General features: G+C 38.4%; 1 protein-coding gene across 19 annotated transcripts in view; it reads right to left on the bottom strand.

Annotated features, from left to right (window-relative positions):
* LOC141286722 (NACHT, LRR and PYD domains-containing protein 12-like) overlaps positions 1-15,440 on the bottom strand; it is a 123,634-nt gene that overhangs the window by 94,544 nt on the left and 13,650 nt on the right. For 9 of the 19 annotated variants that reach the window (XM_073818808.1, XM_073818809.1, XM_073818818.1 and 6 more), the window contains 8 exons: positions 14,634-14,804; positions 11,437-11,610; positions 10,885-11,058; positions 10,144-10,317; positions 6,602-6,775; positions 5,685-5,858; positions 4,464-4,637; positions 3,828-4,001 (listed from right to left, as the gene is read on the bottom strand). In XM_073818808.1, coding sequence (XP_073674909.1) covers positions 3,828-4,001; positions 4,464-4,637; positions 5,685-5,858; positions 6,602-6,775; positions 10,144-10,317; positions 10,885-11,058; positions 11,437-11,610; positions 14,634-14,804 — 1,389 coding nt within the window. Of the gene's footprint in view, positions 1-2,304; positions 2,632-2,815; positions 2,927-3,508; positions 3,671-3,827; positions 4,002-4,463; positions 4,638-5,684; positions 5,859-6,601; positions 6,776-10,143; positions 10,318-10,884; positions 11,059-11,436; positions 11,611-14,633; positions 14,805-15,440 lie in introns of those variants that run through there. The other 10 variants (XM_073818816.1, XM_073818820.1, XM_073818822.1 and 7 more) reach the window with 7 other exon arrangements.

The raw sequence follows: 15,440 nt of genomic DNA, 5'->3' as shown, positions 1-15,440 counted from the left end.
TTATCCAACAAGTATGTATTAAATTGAAAGTGGTTGTGAAGACTTTAATTCTTAGATAAGATTATATTTTAAATTTATTCATCCAAGAATCCTGAAAACGTATCACAAGTATTGTCAACATTGACAATAAATCAGTATATTGATAATAAATGAGAAGGATCTCTGAAAGATCATGCAACACTGGTGTAATGATGCTGAACATTCAGCTTTGCATCACAGAAATCATTTATATGTGAAAGTAAAGTAGAAAACCTATTTTAAATTATAATATTTCACAATATTACAGTTTTTTCCCTGTATTTTTGTTTGAATAAATGCAGCCTTGATGAGCATACAAGGTCTTTTTTAAAGAGCATTAAAAATCATATTGATCTTTTTTAACTCTCTTTCTGTCTTTGACTGTATCTGTCATCCCTCTGTCTGTAACTGATTGTATCATTGTTTTGTAAAGTATCTAATGTATTGTCCTCTTTGTTCTTTTCAATATGGGACAGCATCTGGAGCTGAACTGTTGTCCTTTTTTGATCAGAAGTTCGGTTGGACTCACTTGGGGCCTTGTTGTTTGGTCATGTCGGACTGTTCATGAAGTTGTGAAAATTCATGACTGTCTTTGTGGTATTCAGAACCATTTAATTATGACAATCATGACATTTCCTTGATGCAAATTTGAGCACTATATGTTAAATAAAACTGGACATGTTTTTCAAGATTAAGATGTGTCAAATTATTAGTATTATTTATTTTCTTTTTAAAAATGATAGGTGCACTATGTTTCACACTATACAGCTCTTTATGCAGGTTCATATTGTTTAAATATGCAGTAAATTAATTGTTCAATTGCCAGTTTCAAAAATATATACTGCATATATAGAATACACAAATTAAAGCAGTTTAGCTTAAAAAACAGAAACAAAAAACACAGCATTGTAAAAAATAGAATTATTTTCTGTAATCAGGAAATCCAGGTTAATGCGGTAAATTAAATTACAGCAATGCTGCTGTAAGAATTACAGTAAGTAGCTGGCAACCCTGCAGCTAGTATTTTACTGTAAAATTTACAGGAAAATGTTTACAGTGGTTTCAAACAGTTTTTAACCAGGGACAATCCAAAAACATTGTTTTGCACATCATTTGACATGGCAATTCAAAGAGAAAACACTCATTGCTGAAAAGGTTTTATTCTTTACAAGACAAACCTTAAACTTGTAGTTTAAAATCAATCCATAAAACAGACTTAGACTTACCTCTGTTTCTCTGAGAGACTCATCTCAGACAGAGAGTCCTTCTCTCGCTACAAATATATTGCCATGTACTGTTAGCAAATAGTATGGTAATCCCTTCAGATCATTTAGATCACTCTTTAAAACACAGAGAGAGAGAGAGGCGTGTGTATGTGTACATACTGTGCAGAAATTAAACGCTGTGCTACAACATTTAGAAGGAAAAGTTCTTCATTCTACTACTACAGATCATCCATAAACTATTTTAAAGTGAAGTTCTTACTTCATTAGGAATTGCATATTTATTTATATCTGACCAGAGCTAACAAAAAGAAAGGGATAATCAGAGAAAAAAGATGTGTTAAAACAGTCAATCAAAACAAATAGTCCTATTTTTGAACAATATATGATGATTATTCCAAATAACACATAAATGGGGGAAAAATAGCTTGTAGACTAATTTTCACACATCCAAAGCTTATGAAAATTTAAAATGACAGAGAAGATTATTTGATAAATTATTGTAAAATGTGTGCATTATATTTGAAAAGTCTGGGCCAAAACCAAAATGATTGAAACATGAAATCATGCTCAACGGTATCAAACACCTTCTGAGAATCTTAAAACAAAATAAGAACTTCGTCGTTCACTAGTTCTGAATTGTTTAAAAGGTCTAACAACAGTCAAATATATCTAAATACATATATCTTCCTTTCATAAATCTCATTTGGGTGACAGATATGATTTCTTCCAAACATGGTTTTAATCTGTTGACATATAGAGATGCTAATAATTTGTAATCTGAATTAAGCAGCATAATTAGACACCAATTATCTAAAAGCAAAATGTCTTTATTAGGTTTTGGAATTCAATGACAGTCTTCCTTTGTGAAGAGATGCCACTGAATTCCAAACCCTAATAAAGACATTTTGATTTCAGATCATTTTTGCTTTTTATACTTGTATAGGGAGTAAAAGATCTTATCACTACATTTTAAATCTTAAAATATATTAAACTACCACAATAACCAGCAGCGCTATTATAACATTAAAAAATAATGTATGTAGGAAAAGGCACAGTCTAATAAAAAAGAAACTTCTGTCATTTTTATTCCAATCACAAATATTTATCACACAGACAGCAAGTAAAGAGCACAACATTTATAATCACTGAAGCTGTCAGTCAGTTCAATGCAGACACATAACTAACTTATTCTCAAATTAAATTGAATAGCAATGTGTATATAAGAGAGATCAAGTAAATGTTCAAAGTAATATGGACATTTCTCATTATAGACTTGCTTTTGACACATTTAAGTGCTGCACTTGACAATCACATTATGATTACATTTGTAGCCTTTAAACTGAAGAGTCAGACAGACTCATCTGAGCTTCTTCCCCCTCTGTTTCACCTTTAAATAAAACAAAACAATTTGCTTGAACGCTAAAGCAACATTAATTATGCAACACCACTTGTTTCTAAAACATAAGCTGCATTACTTTATTGAAAAGACTGAGACTTTACACATTTGCACTATAACATTGATTTCTTTCTCCTCATAGACACAGTATTGAAGCCCTTCTGAGGATCCTCACCTGATGTTTCCTGCTCCTCTCATCATGATTTCAAACTATGACATACAGCATTTATCATCTTTTGGTGATTGAAGTCGCTCAGGGACTCTTGTCAATGGATCTCCACCTACACTGTAATGTGGAACAGAAGAGAGAAAGAGAAAACAAAAATCAGTGAAAAAGTTACATTTGCATGATCTTGCATAGGTATTTCTAAAACAATATTGTGTTTTAAATCCATTGAACATGCTAATGAATGTACACCATACATAATAAACAACCAGGAACAAATAAAAATGTGATTTTGCCTTGAAACAAACAAACAAAACACTTTCAGTGAAATGTTCCACTAGTTAAAGCCGTTTTCTCTCTAGTTTCAACATTTGTATTGGTCTCAGTAAATAAGTGAAAATAAAGTAAGTGTGAAGTAATGTGACGTGTTGCTTGTCAAAGTCAAAACACAGTCTGCAAACACAGTCACAAAGTAAAAACTACAATCCGGCCAAATCTAAAATGATTCACTATTACTGATGTAATTAATAATGCAGGTATTGTGTTAAACATTTTTATCAACTCTACATTTAATTCTGACACAAACCTTTTGGCGCAATAAAGCTTGATGACTGAATTTGATCAACTCTTTTCACAAATATTTGTCCACATATCAGAGGTAATTGAAGATGTCTTTAATATCACAAAGTGAAGTTTACTCACCTCAGTTTACAGTTTGAGTCTCGAAGCACATCAATGAGCCGCTGCTTTGAGTCTCCAATCTTATTATCACTCAGATCAAGCTCTTTTAGAAACTGCAGTGCTTTTGTGTTTGTCAAAGACTGAGTTAAAGAAGAAACATCTGTAATGCCACAGTCTTTTAGACTAGAAAGAGACAAAGAGAAGAAGAGAGATCACCAACAAATCATTAATGTTTAGAATTTACACTTAGACTCATCATGAGATACTGAGTATAAAGTGTTTTAGTTTAATCTGTTAAAGTAGTTAAGCATTTTGATTCTTGTATGTGAATGTTACTGACCTCAATCTCTCCAGTTTACAGTGTGAATCCTTCAGTACGTCACATAAGTATTTCACTCCTGTGTTTGTTATTTGATTCCCGCTCAGGTTCAGTTCTCTCAGGTGCGATGGGTTTGATTTCAGAGCTGAAGTCAGGATGAGACACTGCTTCTCTGTAATACTGCAATAACGCAGACTGAAGACAGAAAGAGAAAGAACAATAAACTGAAACTTAATGATATGAAACAAACCAAGACAGGAGTATTTGTGGATATGAGGGAAAAAAAAACAAGTCTGTATTTGTCCTCACTCAACAGATGCATTTTATTAATGTAGATTAATATATAGGATTATTTTAAGTTATTTTAGAGTGCATCTCTAAATACACATTTTGAATCAAAGATTTAAGGAAAAGTACCATTAGTCTAGTATAAATATAATAAAGTGAGAGTCATCTACAGTCGTGTATTACACTTGTTTTTATTCTTTCACTGCTGTCTTTTTTCAAATCAAGATTTTTCGTATTTCAGCAAGTTTAGTCTCTTTCTACTAATAGACATACAAACCATTTACCTAATAGTATTGCTGAATCTTTCTTCAGATGGAAAAAACAAGATGCAGCACTATGAAATAATGTGTACAATATAATGATACTAACTCTAGTTTCTCCAGCTTGAATTGTGGGTTCATCAGTAGATCACTGAGGTTTTTCACTTCAGAGTCTCCTAGTTTATTCCCTCTTAGGTTCAGATCTTTCAGGTGTGATGGGTTTGATTTCAGAGCTGAAGTCAGGATGAGACACTGTTTCTCTGTAATACTGCATTCCCACAGACTGAAGACAGACAGAGAAAGACAATAAATTAGATCTATGATGATCATCTTATTGAAGAGCTACAGTAGCTGTAGATCATTGTGATTAATGATCTGGATAAAAATGCAACTTAATTTGTTGATTCTAACATGCTGCAGTCTAAAAGTGTCTGCTCTTTAAGAACATAAGGCCCTTCTTCACTCTCTCATTGTGTGTTTGCTGTGAACACAGGAGTTATGTTGATGTGAGTGTTGTGTTTGTGACATGAGCTCTGTTAATAAAAGTATCATCAGTTTCATATGTGATGGGTTACTGTCTTACATTATGAAACATACAACTTTATTTCATAAAGAATTTTTAATATTCTTTTTTTTTAAAATATTTTTTGTATATTGTAGCAGCAAATGCAAGTCTTATATTTCTGTAGATCAACAGGGCAGACATCAAGTTTTCTGGCCATTTAAAGTTTTATTTTGACGTGACACAAAGCAGTGATATCTAATGCCATAATTTTCTTCATTCAGGCCGATATTTATTATTGCACAAACCAATCATAACTGATCACATCCAATTATAGCACAATGTAGGCATTGCCTTCTCTCATGTGACTTTCCCCCATTCATTTTTAACTACCCCCCACTAAAAACCCACAGCATACTATTGGGTTTCTGTTAAAAGTCAATGGGCTAAAGGGAGGCAAACCTCTGCTGTAACTTTACCTGCGGCTGTCACTGTTGGACAGTGTTACTTTATAAAAACAAAAGATTTGTATACTTTTAATATCATATTTAGTAAATTTTGGGTCATTTTATTTTTGTAATATTGATTATTTTCTCATCCAGTTATTGAGCAGACACTGCCTCCTCTGAGTAAACGCCCTTGATCAGTACATTGCTTCAAATACTTTGAAATTATTTACTACTTACACAACTAATTTTAAATGTGCACAACTACAAAGGCCAGAAGACACTGCTACAGTATAAACAATGTAAGTTGGGTCTAGTTGTTTGAAGCTAAACAGTAAACTTTAATCTGACTGTAACTGCTGTACAATATAATGATACTAACTCTAGTTTCTCCAGCTTGAATTGTGGGTTCATCAGTAGATCACTGAGGTTTTTCACTCCAGAGTCTCCTAGTTTATTCCTGCTCAGGTCCAGTTCTCTCAGGTGTGATGGGTTTGATTTCAGAGCTGAAGTCACAGCAGAACAACCTTCATCTGTCATTTCACAGTATCTTAACCTACAATGGCAGAAAGAAGGAGAGCAGGAAATAACAAATAAAATAAATTACATAATTTTCATAAAACAGAGGAAAAAGATTTTTTATTTTTATTTCAGCACATTACTAATGCTCATTCAAGATATTTTTAACGATAACCAAAGCTTGTTTAATAATAATTAATCGTCAAACGACAAGATTGTGAGATTAGAATGAAATTAAATTAGGATGAATAAGTGTCTGTGACAAACTTAAAGATCTGGAAAATCTACCAATTATATATTTATATTTACAAAATAAATTATTTTTCCTGTGATTAGACCCAATATAAAGTAAACTTTACTCTTATCTGTATGACCATCAATGATGTATCTAAGTTGTTTCTGCTGTTATAAGGAAGTAATTGAAGTGATCGCACTGGTGCCTCATGAACACACAGCAGATCAGTTCTAGCATTTCTAACTTGACATTGTAGCCTGTTCATCATCAAAAATAAATTCAGTCAAACACATAAAAAAATTAAAATGACACTTCTTAATTTAAATAATCCATAATACAATCTGTGCTGCTCAGTGTGATCCGCTATGCTGTCATGCCAAACACATTTTTGTGAAGGATGATGTTTTACATTTATATTGGAACATGAGTTAAGTAAAAAGTTTAGTTTACATCATAAATAATAGTTTAGCATTTAAATACAGCGAGAATATGGACATTTTTGGGTATGTTTTATGAGCCCATTCTTGTATGTGAATGTTACTGACCTCAATCTCTCCAGTTTACAGTTTGAATCCTTCAGTACGTCACATAAGACATTCACTCCTGTGTTTGTGATTTGATTCTCGCTCAGGTCCAGTTCTCTCAGGTGTGATGGGTTTGATTTCAGAGCTGAAGTCAGGATGAGACACTGTTCCTCTGTAATCCTGCAATAACACAGACTGAAGACAGAAAGAGAAAAGACAACAAATCAGATTCCTGATACATCATGAGTAAATGCTATACAGTCACTAATATACAAGCAAAATCCCAGAAACGTATTATAACATGAATGAACAAACTGAGAGAGGAGCATTTAAGGATACAAGTTACAATTCCAAGGCTGGACCCGCCCTCAGTCAATAAATAAATGCAATTTAAAAATTAAATTAATTTATAGAATCAACATAGAAACAACAAGAAAAAAAAATATATGTAAAATTTATGTATGAAAATCCTCAAATTGTCACGACCACACACAAAGGAAGAAGGTGAGTATCTTTCAGGATATTTATTAACAAACGTGCACAGTTCAACACACGTGCAAACAGGTGAATAAGGTTCTCTGTAGTCGAATCTTCAAAACACAACACAACAGGTGAGTTCAAGTTCATAAGTATCGTAGCGATAGCAACAGTCACTTCCCTTTGACACGGTTAACGTGTTTCACAGGAGAACATCGGAGCAATCCACGAGGAGCACAGGAGAGACAACAGGACGGGGAGAAGATCCACAGAGAGACATCTATGCAACTTCGATACCAGCCGCTGAGTGAATGTCTGGGAGAGTATTTAAAGGGAGTGGTGATTACGGGTGCAGGTGACGGTGATAGAGCTCTGGTGATGGGCGTGGTGCAGTGATTGGGACTGAGGGAACGTGCTGAGGGTGTGACATTATCTCCCCCTCCCGGTAGGCGCGTCTCGCGCCGTGATGGAAACACCAGGGAGGGGGGGCGGGCGCCCTGGAGGCCGTTCCGGGGCAGGACCTTGTTGGGTTGGGAAGGCCTCCAGGGCGGAACAGGAAGCCATGGCGGGTCCGGCGGCCACGGCCGGACAGGCAGTTCCAGCGGCCTTGGTAGGTCAGGCGGCCATGGCCGGACAGGCAGTTCCAGCGGCCTTGGTAGGTCAGGCGGCCATGGCCGGACAGGCAGTTCAGGTGGTCTTGGTAGGTCAGGCGGCCATGGCCGGATAGGCAGTTCAGGTGGTCTTGGTAGGTCAGGCGGCCATGGCCGGATAGGCAGTTCAGGTGGTCTTGGTAGGTCAGGCGGCCATGGCCGGATAGGCAGTTCAGGTGGTCTTGGTAGGTCAGGCGGCCATGGCCGGATAGCCCCCGTGGCCTTGGCCTCATTCCTCGGCCCGGTCACGTTGGCCTGGAATATATGGCGCCCCCCCAAAATTTTCTTGGGGGAATTCAGGGGTTTGGCAGGACCGTTTGGCGGAGTGGGCTCTGAGAGGCTGGACAGGACCAGTTTAGGCTCTGAAAGGCTGGGCTGGGCCAGCGGAGGCTCTGGACGGCTGGACGGGACCAGCTGAGGCTCGGGACCGCTGGACGGGACCAGCTGAGGCTCTGGATGGCTGGACGGGACCAGCTGAGGCTCTGGAAGGCTGGATTGTACCAGCGGAGACTCTGGTGGATTGGACGTAACCAGTGAAGGCTCAGGACGGCTGGACAGAACCAGCGAAGGCTCTGGATGGCTGGACGGGACCAGCTGAGGCTCTGGAGGATTGGAGGTAACCAGTGAAGGCTCAGGACGGCTGGACGGAACCAGCGAAGGCTCTGGAAGGCTGGACTGCACCAGCGGAGGCTCTGGAGGACTGGACGTAACCAGTGAGGGCTCTTGAGGTGCGGGCTCTGGACGGCGCTCTTGAGGAGCGGGTTCTGGACGGTGCTCTTGAGGAGCGGGCTTTGGACGGCGCTCTTGATGAGCGGGCTCTGGACGGCGCTCTTGAGGAGCGGGCTCTGGACGGTGCTCTTGAGGAGCGGGCTCTGGACGGCTGGACGACCCCAGCGGAGATTCAGGAGGGCTGGGCGTCTCCAGCGGAGACACTGAAAGAGCTAGCTCCGGGCGAGCGGTCACTGGAGGGCGCTCTGGCGGCGCAGTCACTGGAGGGCGCTCTGGCGGCGCAGTCACTGGAGGGCGCTCTGGTGGCGCAATCACTGGAGGGCGCTCTGGCGGCGCAGTCACTGGAGGAACATCGGCCATTTTGGCAGGGGAAACAGGAACGTCGGCCAGTTTGTGAGCTAGCATGGCCGCCCGTACTGACCTCAACGGTGGGTCGAGCACGCTGGCCATCAGAATTGGCAATAACGTTGGAGGGCTGGCCGCGAGTTCCGGGCTGGCAAGGTGGGAGAAGCTATTGGTTTGGTATGTGAGGGGTCCAGGCGAGGGGTAAGCCGGCAAGACGGGCTGGGTTTCGTAGTGGGTTGGATGAGGAAACTTACCATCACTCTTTATTTCTTTAACCTCGATACTAGAGCCATTTATATAAAGAGTGAGGTTGATTAGTTCAATCAAGGAAAAATCACATATGGGGGAGTTGCATCGGATTGTTTCCTCATCCAATCCCATACGAAACACCACAGCAAGAGTGAAGTCGGGCCAGCTTACCCGATGGGAGAGCTCAAGGAATTCCTCCACATACCACTCCAATGTTCGCCCACCTTGCCGTAGGCTCCATAGCCTGTCCTCAGCGTCCGACAGTTTCAATGATTCGGGAGAGACACCGCTGAATGCTGCGTTCGCCTCCATGAGTGAGCTGAAGAAATAATTTTTTTTGCGGGGCTGGTATCCTGTCACGACCACACACAAAGGAAGAAGGTGAGTATCTTTCAGGATATTTATTAACAAACGTGCACAGTTCAACACACGTGCAAACAGGTGAATAAGGTTCTCTGTAGTCGAATCTTCAAAACACAACACAACAGGTGAGTTCAAGTTCATAAGTATCGTAGCGATAGCAACAGTCACTTCCCTTTGACACGGTTAACGTGTTTCACAGGAGAACATCGGAGCAATCCACGAGGAGCACAGGAGAGACAACAGGAAGGGGAGAAGATCCACAGAGAGACATCTATGCAACTTCGATACCAGCCGCTGAGTGAATGTCTGGGAGAGTATTTAAAGGGAGTGGTGATTACGGGTGCAGGTGACGGTGATAGAGCTCTGGTGATGGGCGTGGTGCAGTGATTGGGACTGAGGGAACGTGCTGAGGGTGTGACACAAATCAATGAAATCAAAGAATAATTTAAGCCATTTTAGAGTGTAGTTTACAATCACTAAATATACAAATATAACAAATATATATTTTGTTAAAAGTACAAACTGTTATAATCATCTAATGTCATTAGTTAGTCCGTTGTCACTTCTGTTTTGTTTCACAGATTTCAGCAAGTTTACACTGTTTCGGCAGATACACACACAAAAATAGTATTTCTCAATCTTTCTTCAGATACAGAAATGTCAAAAAGTACCGCGCTAGAAATCATGTGACATGAGCCCAGCAGTCTTAAACTAAAACATGAACTTTAATCACAGTATAATGATACTAACTGTAGTTTCTCCAGCTTGAATTGTGGGTTCATCAGTAGATCACTGAGGTCTTTCACTCCAGAGTCTCCTAGTTTATTCCCGCTCAGGTTCAGTTCTCTCAGGTGTGATGGGTTTGATTTCAGAGCTGAAGTCAGGATGAAACACTGTTTCTCTGTAATACTGCATCTCCACAGACTGGAGACAGAAAGAGAAAAGACAATGATCACTAGGAAAAAGAAAAGTCTGATTTAACTTTTCCTTAGTTCCTTTCTGTTCTAGCTCGTACTAATCTGAATGACATCTGAAACTTTGCATTATAACCAATTATGTGTTCATTTGCCTCTTTTTGATTTTTACAGATTTTGTATCACTTTAGTATAGGGACCAATTCACAATGTGGACTAGTTGCTTATTAGCATGCTATTTATTAACATTCAATGTTTTATTAGTGCTTAAAGCACATATTCTGAATGATCATATTCTACATCCCTAATCTTAACAACAACCTTACTAACTATTAATAAACAACAAACCAGGAGTTAATTGAGGAAAAAGGCATAGTTAATGATTTGTTAATAGTGAGAATTGGACCTTAAAATAAAGTGTTACCCTATCTTTTTTTTTTTTTATGGAAGAAGATGCAAATCTCATGATATTTCTGCAGAACAACATGTAGACAATCAGTACATTGTTCGGCTACTAATTTAACTTGGGATCATCTTTAATCACACTTTAACTGTTGTACACTATAGTGATACTAACTCTAGTTTCTCCAGCTTGAATTGTGGGTTCATCAGTAGATCACTGAGGTTTTTCACTCCAGAGTCTCCTAGTTCATTCCACCTCAGGTTCAGTTCTCTCAGGTGTGATGGGTTTGATTTCAGAGCTGAAGTCAGGATGAGACACTGTTTCTCTGTAATACTGCATCCACACAGACTGAAGACAGAAAGAGAAAGAACAATGACTCAGATCTATGATGATCGCCGTTTTAAAGAACTACAGCAGGCGTTTAGTATCCAATAACCTGTTTAAAATCACATTAGTTCTGTATGATGAAAGGTACTGTTTCATTGTATTCTTTTTTTTTTAACCATTTATTTAATGCCTCTATTCTTTATTATCTGAAAAAGGCTGATTTGTGCAAGCACACAATCAGTACATTGAATTAAATGCTGGAAATTAATAAATTACTTGCAAGATTTAAAAAAAAATATACTAATAATAATAAATAAAAAAACATTGCACACCAGTGCACTGCTATAAACAATTTAACTTAAGACCTGTTGTCGTTAAATAAATAAACTTTAATTGTACTTCAGTTTCTCCAGCTTGAATTGTGGGTTCATCAATAAATCACTGAGGTTTTTCACTCCAGAGTCTCCTAGTTCATTCAAGCTCAAGTCCAGTTCTCTCAGGTGTGATGGGTTTGATTTCAGAGCTGAAGTCAGGATGAGACACTGTTTCTCTGTAATACTGCATCTCCACAGACTGAAGACAGAAAGAGAAAAGACAATGACTCAGATGTATGGCAATCAACTAACCAATGTGTTTTGTGTCATTCAGACTTTTGCTGGCAAATAAATATGGATATAAGGGTGCAGGTAGCATGGAAAAAGACTACAGTGTTCATTTAAATATACTACTAAATGTATGGTATGCAAATGTTAAAAATGTTACAAATAAGCCAAGTTACCAATTAAGATGTGATCCATTTATCCAAATGACTTCAAGCATTCATTTCACATCAATTTTTTGCTCACTGGGGTAAATGTGTTCATGTCTGTTTGTTCTCAGACACACTGCCGACTCGTTACAAGCTTTTTACGAGCAGTGTTGAGACTAGACTATCGCATTACAAAAAATATAACGCGCTCCTGTGCTGCCGCCGCCAAGTGAACGTCCATCGATGCCAGAGAAGTGTAAACGGTCGCCATCCATTCGGGCACAGAGTGAGCGGTCGCCGCCGCCTCGGGAACAGAGTGAGCGGTCGCCGCTGCTTCGGGAACAGAGTGAGCGGTCACCGCCGCTTCGGGAACAGAGTGAGCGGCCGCCGCCGCCGAGCGAGCGTCCACCGCCGCCAGACAGGCGTAAATGAACTCAAAGCGAGCGGCCGATGCCGCCTCAAAGGACATCTCCCCCGCTGGACCCACTGTTGGAGTCTGCATTCTGTCACGTTTGGGAAATGATGATGTCTGGGTCCAAATGCAGGGAAGGTGTTTTTAATGAACATAAACAAATAAACAAACAAAAACAAAGGCCAACATGGCAAACACGACGGGAACTAGGCAGAGCAGGATAAACACAGAACTGAAGACAGGATACCGGGTACAGGAAACAATGCAGACTCACAAGAGTGGTGGGAGAGTGGAGATTATAAAGTCTGTGGTGATAGTGAACAGCTGTGGAGGAAACGAGTATAATCAAAGACAGGTGTATGCAATTCAGGGGAATGAGGTGCGTGAGGAAGGAAGACAGCGACATCGTGTGGAGGAGGGAAAGGCTGCAGCCCAGAGTCATGACAGCCAGACCTTCAGACTGACGGCTGAAGGTCTGGTATTTAAGGCAGCTTTGATTGGCCAAGGCCCGCCCATAAGGCCGTTTGACAGACATGTCAAACAACCAATCACAGTTCGTTTCGTTCAGAGTCACGTTTCGGGGTGTAGAAATGCCCCCAAAACAACAGACTGGCATGCAACAAGTCAGACATTGATATAACCAGCATTGAAAGTTAACAAAGAAGAGGGAGAACAAGCAGTAAGTCAGTTATTTGTATGCGAACGTCGCGACTGTGTTTAACAACAACAGCGTCTGCATAAGCAGCTTTCAGCAAAACGCGAGTAAATCAGTCTGCGATTTGTTTCCCGGCGGACCGAAAATAAACGCGACACTCGCGTGTTCCGGAAATCCGATCAAATTCAACTAATCAGATCACGACTTCGACATTCCTGAAGTGTTTCCAGTTAAGTGAACCATATGTATCAGACGTTTAGCCAACATTCCGTGGGCGTGACGTCTGAGGCTGAGACTATGGTATAGTAGACCTACCATATACCCTTTTGCTGGAAATAGCAATAAACTAGGCTACATTTTGGCATTTTAGAATGCCTAGTCATACTTCTGTAAATATTTTGGTAAAAGTAACTGTAGTGTAACATATTAAAATTCCAAGACAGTAATATTGTAATGAAACTAATTACAAAAGACAGTAACTAGTAATATATAATGTATTACATTTTGGAAGTAACTTGCCCAACATAGATTTTGAGGTTTCATTTGTCAACATTAATTACATTAGTTAACATGAACTAGTGATGAAAAACTAGCATGACATTTAATAACCTTAATGCAAGTTTCAACATTTGCTAATACATTTGTATACATATATATAAGTGTTGCTGTTGGACAATTATTCTTGAGTGATTTATACAGTTTTTAATGTTATACGATGTAATATTTGTGTTGTTTTATTTTTGTAATGTTTTTTCTCATCCAGTATTTTGAGGAGGCACTACGCTCCTGGTATATTCTTAATCTATGACAGCAATATATTAGAAACTAGGTTAGTGGATAATTCAGCAGCAAAAGTTATTGTAGAAACATCAGTGCACAATATTAACCAATTAATGAATCCAAACATTTAGTGATAAAACAATTACTAGGGAACAATTAAAAGTGTAGCACTAAATCTGGCAAAGTTACACATTGCTATTTGTATTTTTTATTTGTTATTTTATTGCTTTATGAAAAATATATTAATGTATTATATCTGTACTACAATTTACTGAGCCTTTTCTTCTAATAGTTTTACATTTCAGTTACTGTCTGCATTAAAAACAATGAATAGTCTTTCTATGCCTGTTTTTTGTTCTAACAGACACCAGGGTAGTAAATGATTAGTAATGATTTAGAGAAACAAAACACTCCAGCAAGATAAAGCACTTTTATGCAAAATCCTAGACATTTATCTACAAATCAAGTATATTAATGGGAACACTGAATGATCTTGGAGAGATTTTTACCGATATGACTGTCGTAACCAAATGCAACCAGGGTTTGAATTAAACAGAGAACGACTGACAGCAGCAGCAGAGAAAAGAGTTTACATGAACTTTAATGAAAGGACCTAAATATTCATCTGTACCTCACATTAAGCTGTAGTACTTTATAAACTTTTATTGTGCTTAATAATGCTTTTATGCCTTTCCTGAGGTTTAACAGTAACACAGGACAGTACACATAATATTGGATTTGGATCAGTCCTGTCTGACCTGAACCAGCAAATAATGGTAGTATCGGTAGCTGATACCCGATTTGAGTGCTGAATTGGCTCATCTCTAGTTTAAAGCTTAATGTCACTTTTTAAATCCCCGTTTAATTTTAATAGTTCACATTATAGTGGCTCTTTCTGAAAAAAAAAACTGCTCTGAAAAACAAATGAGGAAATATCATCAACCATTGTAACATTACTATTAAAAGTAATGTAACATCTAAAATAGACAAACAATACTCACTTCAGTGTGTTGAGTTGACAGTGTTTATCCTCCAGTAGAGCAGAGATCTGATTCACTCGTGTGTCTCCTAGTTCATGTTCACTCAGATTCAGCTCTCGCAGGAGTAATGGGTTTTTACCCACAATTCCAGTCACATACTGACAGGCTTCATCTGCAGCAGGACCCACAAACCTGCAGAAGAGAAGAGAACTTAATTTAGTTCTAAACTAATGGCCGATTGCATTACAAAAATGACTGATAAGATAAAAAGAAAAAAATATTATTCTAAAAATGAGCGCTAGTTATTGTAAAACGTTAAATACACAAATGAATACATAAATGCTTGAAAACAAAGTCTAATAGTCACAGTTCTGTTCAGTTCTACTGTGCCAGCCAGTCATGAAGCAAAGAAACATCCCATAGAGCAGAAAAGCAAAATCTCACTAAATCATGATTATCAATATGAATACAGAGAGTGAAATTTCAAGCCTTTTTTAAAGATTTTTTTTTTTTTTACTTTTATGCAGGAGGAGTGAGAAATGTCCACACAGAGAAATCTGGCTTGAGAAACTGGCTTGAGGAATCTCACAGACCTGCTGTAGAGATACAGTGATAAAGTGAATCTGAGCTTGATGGAAATTAAACTGCAGTGTGTTCTTTTAGTATTTGACTAAAAGGTTACATTCAATATTTTCATTAGAAGTGTTCATAAAAAAACGATTTGTTATGTTAATTAAAGGTATTTCACACTCCAGAATAATAGCACAACATAATCATTACAACAGAACCAACAGCATCTGATCATTTTGATGCAATAAATTCTCCAGG

Source organism: Garra rufa, chromosome 15, assembly GCF_049309525.1.
Source record: "Garra rufa chromosome 15, GarRuf1.0, whole genome shotgun sequence".
NCBI lineage: Eukaryota > Metazoa > Chordata > Actinopteri > Cypriniformes > Cyprinidae > Garra > Garra rufa.
Note: the sequence above shows the minus strand (reverse complement) of the source record. Positions and strands in the feature narration are given on the sequence as shown.